Raw genomic sequence first — 12,129 nt, 5'->3', positions numbered from 1 at the left:
AGGAGGAAGAGGGACCACACTGACAAAGCTTTACTTACCTCATTGTTCCTCATGTCCTTTGAGGCATGAAAAATCATTCTTTGAATAGCTGAGTTATTCAAGTTGCCATTATTCTGGATAATGGTAGTGAGATTACTGTAAATATCTTCCTGTGAACACACAAGTATGAAAACAGAAACTAGTGTTGAATCAGATGATACCCAGAGGTATGATGTCAATAATAATGCTTATTAATCTCCACCAGAAAGAATCCTTTCATGTCTCCACATTGCTTCCTGGAATTCTTAGGAACCAATAACTTCTATTAGTATACTGAATAGAAAGTTTAATTTAGATTAGAGAATTTTGAAAAATAGCACAATTTTTTCATCCTGTTGGGATAGTTTGGGCTGGAGAAAGAACTAGATCCATTTTCGAAGTCTCTTTAAAAATTTAAAGGTCTAAAATAGTTCTCATTCCTTAAGACCTAGGGGAAACGCATTAAGCACATCAATTCTTTGGGGTAGAGCAAGGATGGGAGCATGATGGTATATTACTTTTGGATTTGGAGTCAGAGGACCCAGGCTCAAATCCTGATTCTCCTGCCTAAGTAATTATGTGACCTCAGCAAGTTATGAGACAAGAAGATTCTCAGTCAGGTGCAGGTTGGACAGAGGAGCTTTAAACTTCCACCACTTAGATTCTATAACCTTCTTGAGGTCTTAGATTCCTCATCTGTAAAACTAGGGGACTGGACTAGAATATAAACTCCTTGAGGGTAGGGATTGTTTTATTCTTTTGCTTTCAAATCCATAGGGCATAGTACATAGTACTAGCTTATTAAGGGCTTAATAAATATTTGTGGATTGATTGATAGAGTTATAGAAAATCTCCAAGTTCCTTTTCAGTTTTGAGTCCTATGATCTTAAATGACTTCCCAGGGGCTTGTGGTGATTACTTATGTTTTATCATTCCCTAAGCCAAGACCTAACAGAAAACTTCACACAACAAATGCTTAATGCTTAGTAAATGTGTCTTAGTGCTCAATTGATGTGCCACTCAAAGAAACTATTTTATTCAGAAGGTGACTCAGGCGGGCCAGGAAGTACTGAAAAAATAAAAATGGTGAACTTTTGATTTCCTATTAAATAGAAACCAAATGAACATCTTTAAAACTTTTTAGCATTATCCACAATAAATTCAATCTTATACAATAGATAGGAACTTTTACTTCCTAAACATGTCAGCAATGTGGAAATATAAAAATGTCCCTTTGATAGAGAAATGTTAATCAATTTAAATGAAGACTGGAATGATATGTAAACCAGTCATAGGGACTCCTATAATGAGGACAACTGACTGGCCCAGGAGAGAAATTTAAGGAGCAGAATAGAAGTTTGGGGGGATTACATCATGTGACCAAAGGAATTATACAGTCTTTATTAAACAAGAGTGGGATTGAAGCAAAGCTAAACTTTAATATTCCTAAAGGAATTCTTTTAATTGATCTGAGGTCCAAATATGCCTACTTGTTTAGGTATCATTTCAATTTAATTCAACCCAACAAACACTTATCAAGTCCCCATGAGGAACCAGTTCCTGTGTTAGGTCTTGGGAAAACAAAAGTAAAACCAAAGCAGATGCTGTCCTTTAAATGCTTACTTTCTCTTGGGGAGAAGAGTAAGCTTTCTCAGCTAAGAAATAAGAATAGATGAGATTATAACATAAAAATTTTGAATGTCATTAGCGAAGTTCATATTTATTTGTTGTTATTGCTGAGTCATTTTTAGTCCTGTCTCTTTATGGTGAAGTATTGAAGTGGTTTGCCATTTAGATCTTCAACTCATTTGAGAGATGAGGAAAATGAGACAAACAAGGTTAAGTGACTCATTCAAGGTCACATAACTATTAAGGGTCCGAGGCCAGATTTGAACTCAGGAAGACGAGTTTTTGGACCAGGACAAACTATGGAACAAAAATTGTAGAGAAGTCTTCATCTCATAGCTTCTCTTTTGTTTCTGTAATGGAGATGGAATGGTAGAAATAGGACCGAGAGTACTAAGAATGCTGTCCTTTTTAAGGGCAGCTAGGTGGTACAGTGGAGAGAGTGCTGGGTCTAGAGTCAGAAGAGTCATCTTCCTGAGTTCAAATCTGGCCTTAGGCACTTACTAGCTGTGTGATCTTGGGTTTGGTAAGTCACTTGTAAGTGATGAAATCCAGAAGTTATCTTTGTTTGCCTTTTGTCATCTCCATTGCATTTAGTATTTACATTAGGTTGAAATCATTTCAATTATACAAATATTTTCTTCCCATCATTATACTTTCTTCTAATTTAATGTTGATGTTTACATTTGCTCTAACTGATGATTTGACTACAACTAGTACCGATATAGCAGCTAGTGGTTAGACTGCCTGGCCTAAAATCAAGAAGACTCTATCTTCCCAAGTTCAAATGTGGCCTCAGATATTTAGTAGGTGTGTAACTCGAGGCAAGTCAATTAACCCAGTTTGCCTCTTTTTCCTCATCTCTAAAATGAGTTAGATAAGGGAATGATAATCCACTTCAGTACCCTTGTCAAGAAAATCTCAACTGGAGTCACGAAGAGCCACAACTGAAAATGACTCGATAACAGCAAATAAATATTAACTTCATTGTTGGCATTAAAAATTTGGGATCTTTATTGAATAACCAGATAACTAACATACTACTGAATGGATAAACAATAACACAACAATAATAACAAGAAATAACAACAATGAAACAAAATCAGAAGACAAAAGATATAGCCAAATGGAAAGATAATTGACAACTTAATATATCAACAAAATAATTAATGAACTTGCTTTAATTATTCACCAAAAAACATTAAGAAATATCATTTCATAGGACACTTGGTCATCTTGTCTTGTAGCGCACAAGGTGAACATAAGTAAGAACTTCTCCTTGAAGACAATTGAACCTTTTGTGCTAATATCATTGTTAGAGATTTGAAAGTTAGAAAATTCTGTAAATAATGTGAAAAGATCCTCCAAATCAAGTCAAAATAGAAATTGATGCTCAAAGTGAAGGTAAGAAAAGGGAAAGATGGTGAAAAGTACCTTGGAAAATATGGTTTTGGCTTAAGAAAAGAAAGTGACCAAAGACTTGTAAGGACTCAGAAGTGTCAAACCTATGTATCACAAATATTTTCTTTAGGGAAAAAGAAAAGGAGGTGATAGACATAGCAAGCACCAAGCAAAATCACAAAAAAGTGAAAATGCCTGTATCTTAAAGGATAAGAAGCTGCTAGTTTCTGGCGCGAGAATCATATCAGTACTGTTTAATTATTTCAGTTGTGCCTGACCCTTTGTTATCCTATTTGAGGTTTTCTTGGCACAGAATTTGGAGTAGTTTACCATTTCCTTCTTCAACTCATTTTACAGAGGAGGAAACCTGAGACAAACAGGGTTAAATGGCTTGCTCAGGGTCACACAGCTAGTGTCTGAGGAAGTATTTGAACACAGGAAGAGGAATCTTCCTGACTTTAGATCCCGTACTATATCTGCTACATCACCTAGCTTCCCAGAAAGTTTGTCCTTCACTCACTTTAGTTATGTCAGATTCATTGTGACTCTTTTTGAGTTTTTCTTGGCAGAGATGGTGGAGAAGTTTGCCATTTTCTTCTGCAGTTCATTTTATTGATGGGGAACTGAGGCAAACAGAATTAAATGATTTGTTCAGGGTCACCCAGCTTGTAAATGTCTTAGATCAAATTTTAATTCGTGAAAAATGAGTCTTCTTGACTTTGGGTCCAGTACTTAATCTACTGCTGCATCTAGCTGCCAGTACTAGTTGTAGTCAAATCACCAATTAGAGCAAAAATAATTATCAACATCAAATAAGAAGAAAGTATAAAGATGGTGAGAAGATATTTTGTAGAGCCATGATTTAAACCTAATGTAAGTACTAAATTCAATGGAAATGACAAAAGACAAAAATAATTATCTGGATTTAAACACTTCCTATAGGGTCTTAACAGATAATAAAAAATAGTTTCCACCAAAGGAGATCAATATAGCCTAGATGCCATCTTAGTCAGCAAATACTTCCATTACTAAATAGAGAAATATGGAACCCAGCATGTTGGTAGAATAGGAGGAAATATTGTAGTGCAGCTATCTTGACAACTATTTGAACAGAGATTTCACATGAAGGCCAGATCAAATAATGACTAAAAATCTAAGGAGCACACACAGTGGGTCATCTTGTTAGCACAGAATCATGAAGTTGACTTAAAGGCAAATGATCACCATATGAACCCTGAGAAAAGAATGGCCTGGGATCATTGAGCTAAAGGGAGTAGAATAGGACTCAAGAAAAGGGATTTGGGATCTCAGATAACCAATGGGACAAGTATTGCCCCTCTAACCCAAGAACGGGATGGTGGACTCAAGAGAAATGAGGCAAAGATAAAACTAGTTTAGAATTTAAACTTATTCGAATGGTGGAGAAGTAGAGCAATATGGTTTTTAAAAAGCGAAAGTCAGTGGTGGCAAAAACAAGTCATCAGGGAGCAGCTAGGTGGCTGAGTGCATGGAGAACCAGACTTTGAGATAGGAAGTTTTGGTTCCAAATCTGGCCTCAGATACTTCCCAGCTGTGTGACCCTGGACAAGTCATTTCATACCCATTGACTAGCACTTACCATTCTTTTGCCTTAGAACCAACACTAAATATTGATTCTAAGGCAGAAAGTAAGGGTTTAAAAAAAACTCCACATCATTAGAAAACTTTACATGAGAACCAATTAAGCCTTACGATTATCTCAAGAGAAGCATTAACAGAAAAGATAGTACTATGTGAAGTATAACTAATCCTGAGATTAATGGAAGATGGAAAGTAAGTAGGATGACTAGGCAAAAAGGAATGATATAAAATACTACAATGGATCTGAAAACAATGAATAAAACAAAATAATACAATGAATCAAAATAGATTTCTCTGAAAATTTCCATTTCTTTATCTATAAAATAAAGATTTTATACCTGATAATCTCTAAGGTCTCTTCTAGCTCTAAATCTATCATTCTCTAATTGTATGATTTTTAAAAAATTTACTGTACCTTGCCTTCATTGTCCTCCTTGTCCAGCATACTAAGAGTGATGTGAATATCTCTGGAAATTTCTACAACATAACCAAAAGGAGAGACTGAAATCTTTGCTGATATGTTCCCAGGATAATAATTATGAAGTTTTAACTTAACTTTGGCAAATGTACTGATATTTATTAATCTTTTGATCTGTGGGATAGATATACCAAAAAATAGTTGTGACATAGTTCTTACCTTCAAAGAACTCACTACATAATGAAGAATAAATATTTTGATATAGACCTATGATTTCATTAGTGCTAGGAACTCTTGGTTCTTAAACTTCCTTTAGTAATTCAGATCAAAAGCATATCTCTTAAGTGTAGTCATAACCTAGAAAAAGGTTCAGTATTTCCCAAGGGTCACACAACTGGTGTGTGCCAAAGACAAAACTAGAACCCAAGCCTTCTGACCTCGAGAAATGCTCCTGATCTATTATGCCATATGGTCTTTTGGAAGATATGCAATTCTTAAGCCAAGGTAGCCAGGATAAAAATAGAAAAAGTACTCAATTTCCATCCATTTGATAGCTCAGTAGCTTATTTCTCTGATATCCCATGGGATCTTTCCTTCTTCCATCCATAATTTTGGCCCTGACTGACAATTTTTGTCCTAGTCATGATTATCTTTAGGAAAAAATGAGTAAAATCATCTTTGGCAATCTCCTACCTCCTCTTTTTAATATCATTCCTTCATCCTCTCTTCTCTAGCCCCCAACTTCTGCCCAGGCACCTCTTCAGTGTCTTGTTCCCAAAGCATCTTGCTTTCAGTTGGCTACCAACCAGTTATTATTGATTTTAGTTAGTAGTAGTTTATGTCAAAAGAATCTATCAATACATTATTTCTCAAAATATTTTAATGAGTATGATTGTGAAAAACATGAAATTAGACAATCTTGTGTAACTTGTGTGCTGAAAATTTATTTAATTTCAATAAATGTCACCATAGGGACTTGTAAATAGAAAACAATCTCCAGATATAACTATCTTACTGAGATATTTTAGAAGACAGTATAACTTTTTTTCTTTTTTATTATTTTTCCATAACCCTTACCTTCCATCTTGGAATCAATACTGTGTATTGGTTCCAAAGCAGAAGAGCAGTAAGGGCTAGGCAATGGGGGTTAAGTGACTAGCTCAGGGTCACACAGTTGACAAGTGTCAGATTTTATTTGAACCTAAGACCTCCCGTCTCTAGGCTTGGCTCTCAATCCACTGAACTACCCAGCTGCCCCCAAGACCTTATAACTTTTAATAACTAAAGGGAAAAAAATCTCTGGTGTTAGAATTTCAGGTACTAGGATGGCTGTTAGAAGTGTTTTGGGTCAAGGAGCCCTCTCAATGGATCCATCAAAATCATAATGAATGGCCTGTGGTACTTGTCTTCAAAGCTGGTCCTTTTTGGTTTTCAGGAAGGTTAGACTAAACAAAACAACAAAATTTCCCAATATGTTTCTTTCACTCAAACTTAAGATATAAAATATAAATATAATAATATGTAATATAAAATTTGTGCCTGCTATTGCTCAATGAGATTGCTGGCCCTCCTTGTACAAATGGAGAAGTCCCTCAAGGATGTCTATTAATTAAATCACAGATCACATTTCATAAGGAAGCTCACTCTTTAAAGGAATATAATTATTTGATTTCTTGAAAGCAAATGGTCATTATTTAATTTATTTTCTGAATTTTGAATTTTATGTATAATGTTGGGCATCTTAAAGAGACATACAAGTAGGCTTAGCAATTATATAAAAAATACAAAATTAATTTTGTCAGTTGCATGCCCTGAGGGATTGTAGAGAAAATAAATAAATAAGGCAGAAGTTATCATGTTACAACTTCAATTTAAATGTGAAGAAGAGGGGTATGTAATGATGATGAAGGGCTAAAATTATGCTGAATCTTTCTTTGGGTCATTCTTAGAGGAAAATTTTCCATAAAACAATTGCTGATAAAATCTAGAGCCAGGAACTGTGTTATGGATTTAGGAAGGAGCAGAGCATGGGTAGATCTTTCTTTTCTAACCATGGAGCATGGAGGACTGAAATTAGGAATTATTCCACTGTCCCTAAACTAGTACACATATCTCATTAAGAAGGATCCATTCCTTAGGGTGTAGAGATGTTTTTTGGATAGAAAAACAGGTTTCTAATTTTTATTTAGAATTAATTTCCACATTCTACTTAAACCAGGAACACACTTCCTCAATGAACCAGGCTTGTCTCAGAGCTGTTGCTGCTGGCAAACTATTTTCTCTTTCTGCACACCATTTACTTCAGAGAAACAGAATGGGAACTGACTCACTGGTTTGGAACATTCATAATTATACTGACAATATCATTTCTTCTTTCAAATCCCTCTATCCTTGCTACTTGAAAAACAACCTGAAAGCTCCCTCCTTTATGCAATTATTTCCAGGGTAGTCTTGAATAGTTAAAAGTAAATAAAAAAGGTGCCTTTAAATAAAAAGGAAAAAAAGTCTAATACTCTGGTGGGCTGCAAACCTTTAAAAAGGTATTACTGGAAGGGAACCCCTAACAGTGCCTAAGGCTGCATACAAATCAGTATTACTATAGGTATGCTGGGGAGAAAGGTGGAAAGATGTGTTTTTGGCCTTCTTTTATCCCATGATCTATTAAAACATTAAAGATTCACAACCTCCTACTCTTTTCTGTCCCCCTCCATCTCTTTCTCTCTCACTCTCTCTGTCTGTCTCTGTCTCTGTCTGTCTCTGTCTCTCTGTCTGTCTCTCTGTCCCTCTGTCTCTCACTCTATTTTCCTCTTTCTTTCCTCTCTCTCTTTCTTCTCTCTCCTCTCTCCTCCTCCTCCTCCTCTTCCCTCCCTCCCTCTTTCTCTCTTCTCTCTCCCTCAGAAGATGGGATCCCTCACCTCCAGGTTCCTCCATGGTGCGGGCCATATCTGGTTGTTCCACGGTCCCCTTTTTACTTGAATCCAGGGTAGCTTTTTAAAACACAAATGATTAGGGTAAAGAATCAAAACAAGCTGGTTTGTGAGTTTCTCACAAATTGCTCACGATATTTTCTAACTGTAAGTCCTTTCTCCACTCGATTGACACTAAGGTCTGCGAGCCATCTGGGTTGTGGTTGCTGTCGAGGAGAGTGTTGCCGGATGGTGCCGCTAAGACATCTTGTTTCTGAGCTGCTGCTGACCAAGAAAATGGCTGCATTTCACCTTGTATTGTCCCTTTAGTGGAGACCACAGCATCCAGAGAAGATGATAGCAGTACAGAGAGTAGGGCTCAGACCCAAGGCACAGGACAAAGGAGCTCTTCTCCTTGAGCCTGGGTCCATTAATCGATAGAGAGAGATTAGACACAATTTGGTTTGGGAATCATTTTCCGTGATTGTTTTTCCTGGCTTGAGTGTTAGGGAAGCCTCTCTGATGGTCTTGTAGTTTGTTCCACTTGGTGACTCTCACAATCTGCCTGTGCTCAATGGGAATAGAATTTCTAGGGTGGGCAGTTGAGAGGAATGTGTAACTGACAGCATAGTGGAAAGTCCACTCCCTGAACCTCTCAGAGACTGTCCCTTGGCTTCCTTCCTGACCCTGCTATGATAATCCCATCAATATCTCAGCCCTTTAGCCTTAATTCTACTTTTAGCTCCTTTTCCAGGTCAGTCTCTTTGATGCTGCTGATCATCATTTTCTGGTCTTTGTCTCTCATTTGTTAGCACTAGGGAGGTGGTTATAGTCCCACTTCTGGCTCCCAGCACTAGCCCATCCATAATTTCCTCCAGTGTTCAAGTTGTATGCCTGAGTGATAGGGTTTCAAAGGGAGTAGTAGAGGGCCATCTACAGAAGTGCATTTGTAAGAAGACTTTGAGATGAGTTAATGGATGGCCTCAGTTCTTCTCATGTCTCCTCAAGCCAGAATCACCTTTTTTGATAGACAAAGGGACAGTATACTCCTAGTTAATTATTGTATACTGGTATTATGAGAATTAATTATATGACTGTATCTTGTAAGAAGATAATCAATGCATCAGATTTTTTTCCCCTCAGGGTCCTCATGTTCATTTTCTTACCCAGAAACATCTAGTGAAGAATTGAGGATTGGGCAGTTAACTAAAAGACTATTGGAAAGTAACTTCCCTTTCCTTTCTCTACCTGCCATACTTATTTTCTATGGCTAGAGGACCAGTTGTATACATCAGGGAGTGTCTGGAAATAAATTTTATAGAACTCTGTGCTGCTTTTTTCTTTAAGGAAGCTGGTAAACACTTTTTACAAATAATTTTAGGACTTCTGAATCAATGTCATATTTATAATAAGAATCAATAATAAGAACAATATTAATTTATATAATCATTATGATCTATTCATAGTAACTTTGGAAATATTAGTGCATTGACTTTAGACAGAGGAAAGGCAGCTAACTATTTGGTTAATTAACTGCTTTAGTTCATCAATGGATGAATGCTTCATCACTGTGATTATCACTTCAAATGATGCAGCTTGTAATTTATCCAAATCTCATTCAGGTTTGATTCTATTTTAAAAAATTAAATTGTCTTTCCAGATTGCATATCAATACAATTTTGAAATAAATTTTCTGACATTTTATAATCCATATTCTCTCCCTCTCTCCCATCCCTCTCATGCCAAGAAGGCAGGGAATATGATATGGGTGGTATATATATTTTATAGTACATATTTCCATGTTCATCCAATTGTGAAGCAAGATACATATCACTTACATTAGAGAAAAATTTATGGAGGAAATAAGTGAAGCACTTTTTATTATTAAGTGAAGTATGTTTCAGTCTGCATTTGGTCTCTGTCTGTAACTTCTGTGGCAGTAGATATCCTTTTTCATCATAAATCCATTGGAGTTGTACTGTACTGTACTGTACACAATGACTTCATATAAGCCTTTTCAAGTTTTTTTTGTAATTGTCTTGTTTGTCATTTCTTATGGCATGATAATATTCTGCTATGTCCATATACTACAATTTATTCAGCCATTCCCCAATTGATGGACATCCTTTCAATTTCCAGTTCTTTGCCACCACAAAAAAGAACTGCTATAAATATTTTTGTACAAAGTAGGTCCTTTTACTCTATCTTTTATATCTTTGGGATACAGACCTAATTGTGGTATTTCTGAGTGAAAGGATATGCACAATTTGATGATTTTCTAGGTACGGTTCCAGATTGCTTTCCAGAATGGTTGTATCAGTTCACATCTATGCCAACAGGGTATTAGTGCCTTAATTTTTCCACATACCCTCTGACATTTATCATTTTCCTTTTTTTGTCATGTTAGCCAACCTGACAAGTATAAGTTGGTGCCTCAGAGTTGTTTTCATTTGCATTTTTCTAATTAATAGTGATTTGGAGCATTTTTTCATATGACTAAAAATAGTTTTAATTTCTTCATCTGAGAATTGTCTGTGTATATCCTTTGACCATCATAATTGAGGAATGCTTTATAGTCTAATAAATTTAACCCAGCCTTTGCCAGACACTCTTACTATAAAGATTTCCCACCCTAGTTATTGTTTACCTTTTAATCTTAGTTGCATTGATTTTGTTTGTGCAAAACCTAAAAAAAAACAAAACACCAAAAAACCCTTACCTTCTGTCTTAGAATCAATACCATGTATTGGTTCCAAAGTAGAAGAGGAATAAGGGCTAGGCAATTGGTGTTAAGTGACTTGTCCAGATTCATAGAGCTAGGAAATGTTTGAGGCCAGATTTGAACCCAGGACCTCCCATCTCTAGGCCTACCTCTCAATCCACTGAACCACCCAGCTGCCCCCACAAAACCTTTTTTTAATTCAATGTAGTCAAAGTTCTCTGTTTTACATATTGAAATGTTCTCTATATCTTATCTTGACTTAATTCTTCCCTTATCCATAACTGTGACAGGTGAACTATTTTGTGCTTTCATAATTTGTTTCTGGCACCACCCTTTATTTCTAATTCATATATTTATTTTGACTTTACCTTGGCATATGGTATGCCTTCAGTTTGATTCTTGATTATGTCCCTCTATAAATCTTCCACTGAGTGTCTACTGAAAGTCCTAGCTAGATACTTCCCTCTAGATCCCTCAACATGCCTCATATACCAATCAGGTTTGTTCATCCCTTACTTTTATCACATAATTTGTCTACCTCTTTTCTCTGGTCCATCAAGTTTATCTGAATGATATCTTAAAGTGCCAATAATTTTTGCATAGAAGTCATCATTTGTAAAATATTGTATCCCAATTTGTATTTACCATATGGCTTTTTATTGACTATATTTAGAAAGAAACATATGTTTTTTGTTGTCCTGGCAAGTAAATTGAACATGAATTTAGATTTAATTATATTTATAATAAAATATAACATATTATATACATAATGTGAAATGAATACATATATTATTATTATTATTATTATTAGGATAGAACCAGATTCTATAATTTCACTGGCTTGAGAAGTCTTGATAAAGAAGTTTCTCTATCAATTCAGAATGAAATTTTCTCTGCAACTTGGTCTTAAAGAGTTTTCTAGAAACTAAGAAATAAAATAACTTGTCAAGGTTATGTAGTCAATATATATCAGAGGCAGGAATTGAACACAGGTTGTTCTGACTCTGCCATTTCTCTATCCACTATACCACAATGTTGCCTCAACTAAATTACATATATATGATTAATGTATCAAGACAATGAAATAATATATCATTTCAAAATGTTTTTATTCATCCATCTCTCTTGTCAAAATTGAACTTTGCACTTAGGCTTTTTATTTTTTATCTTCAGAACTGTTGTTGTTGCTTATCCTTCATTTTCAAAAAAGACCAATGACATCACTGACTGATGCCCTGACTTGTGCATGAATTGGATTTCAGTGAGGCAGAGTTGCACAAAGTCATCAGCCTTGTCCTCTCTTCCAGAGTCATTGAAGACAAATTGCAAGACAAAAGTCGGGATGACTGGTAATGGGCCAGGAGGCAGTAGATGACTTTGGTATCTTTGATGTTTGACCAAGCTCTAAGCACTGCACA

General features: G+C 35.7%; 1 protein-coding gene across 1 annotated transcript in view; it reads right to left on the bottom strand.

Moving 5' to 3' along the window:
• The window catches only part of MROH2B (maestro heat like repeat family member 2B), an 82,984-nt gene extending 74,970 nt beyond the window's left edge, over positions 1-8,014 (bottom strand). Inside the window, exons 1-3 of the mRNA XM_044657765.1 lie at positions 7,999-8,014; positions 5,081-5,142; positions 39-149 (exon numbers count right to left, since the gene is read on the bottom strand). Of these exons, the coding sequence (XP_044513700.1) occupies positions 39-149; positions 5,081-5,142; positions 7,999-8,014 (189 nt within the window). The remainder of the gene's footprint in view (positions 1-38; positions 150-5,080; positions 5,143-7,998) is intronic.
• Positions 8,015-12,129: the final 4,115 nt, after the last annotated feature.

This window comes from Gracilinanus agilis, chromosome 1 (assembly GCF_016433145.1).
Source record: "Gracilinanus agilis isolate LMUSP501 chromosome 1, AgileGrace, whole genome shotgun sequence".
NCBI lineage: Eukaryota > Metazoa > Chordata > Mammalia > Didelphimorphia > Didelphidae > Gracilinanus > Gracilinanus agilis.
This window is presented reverse-complemented; position numbering and strand designations above follow the sequence as displayed.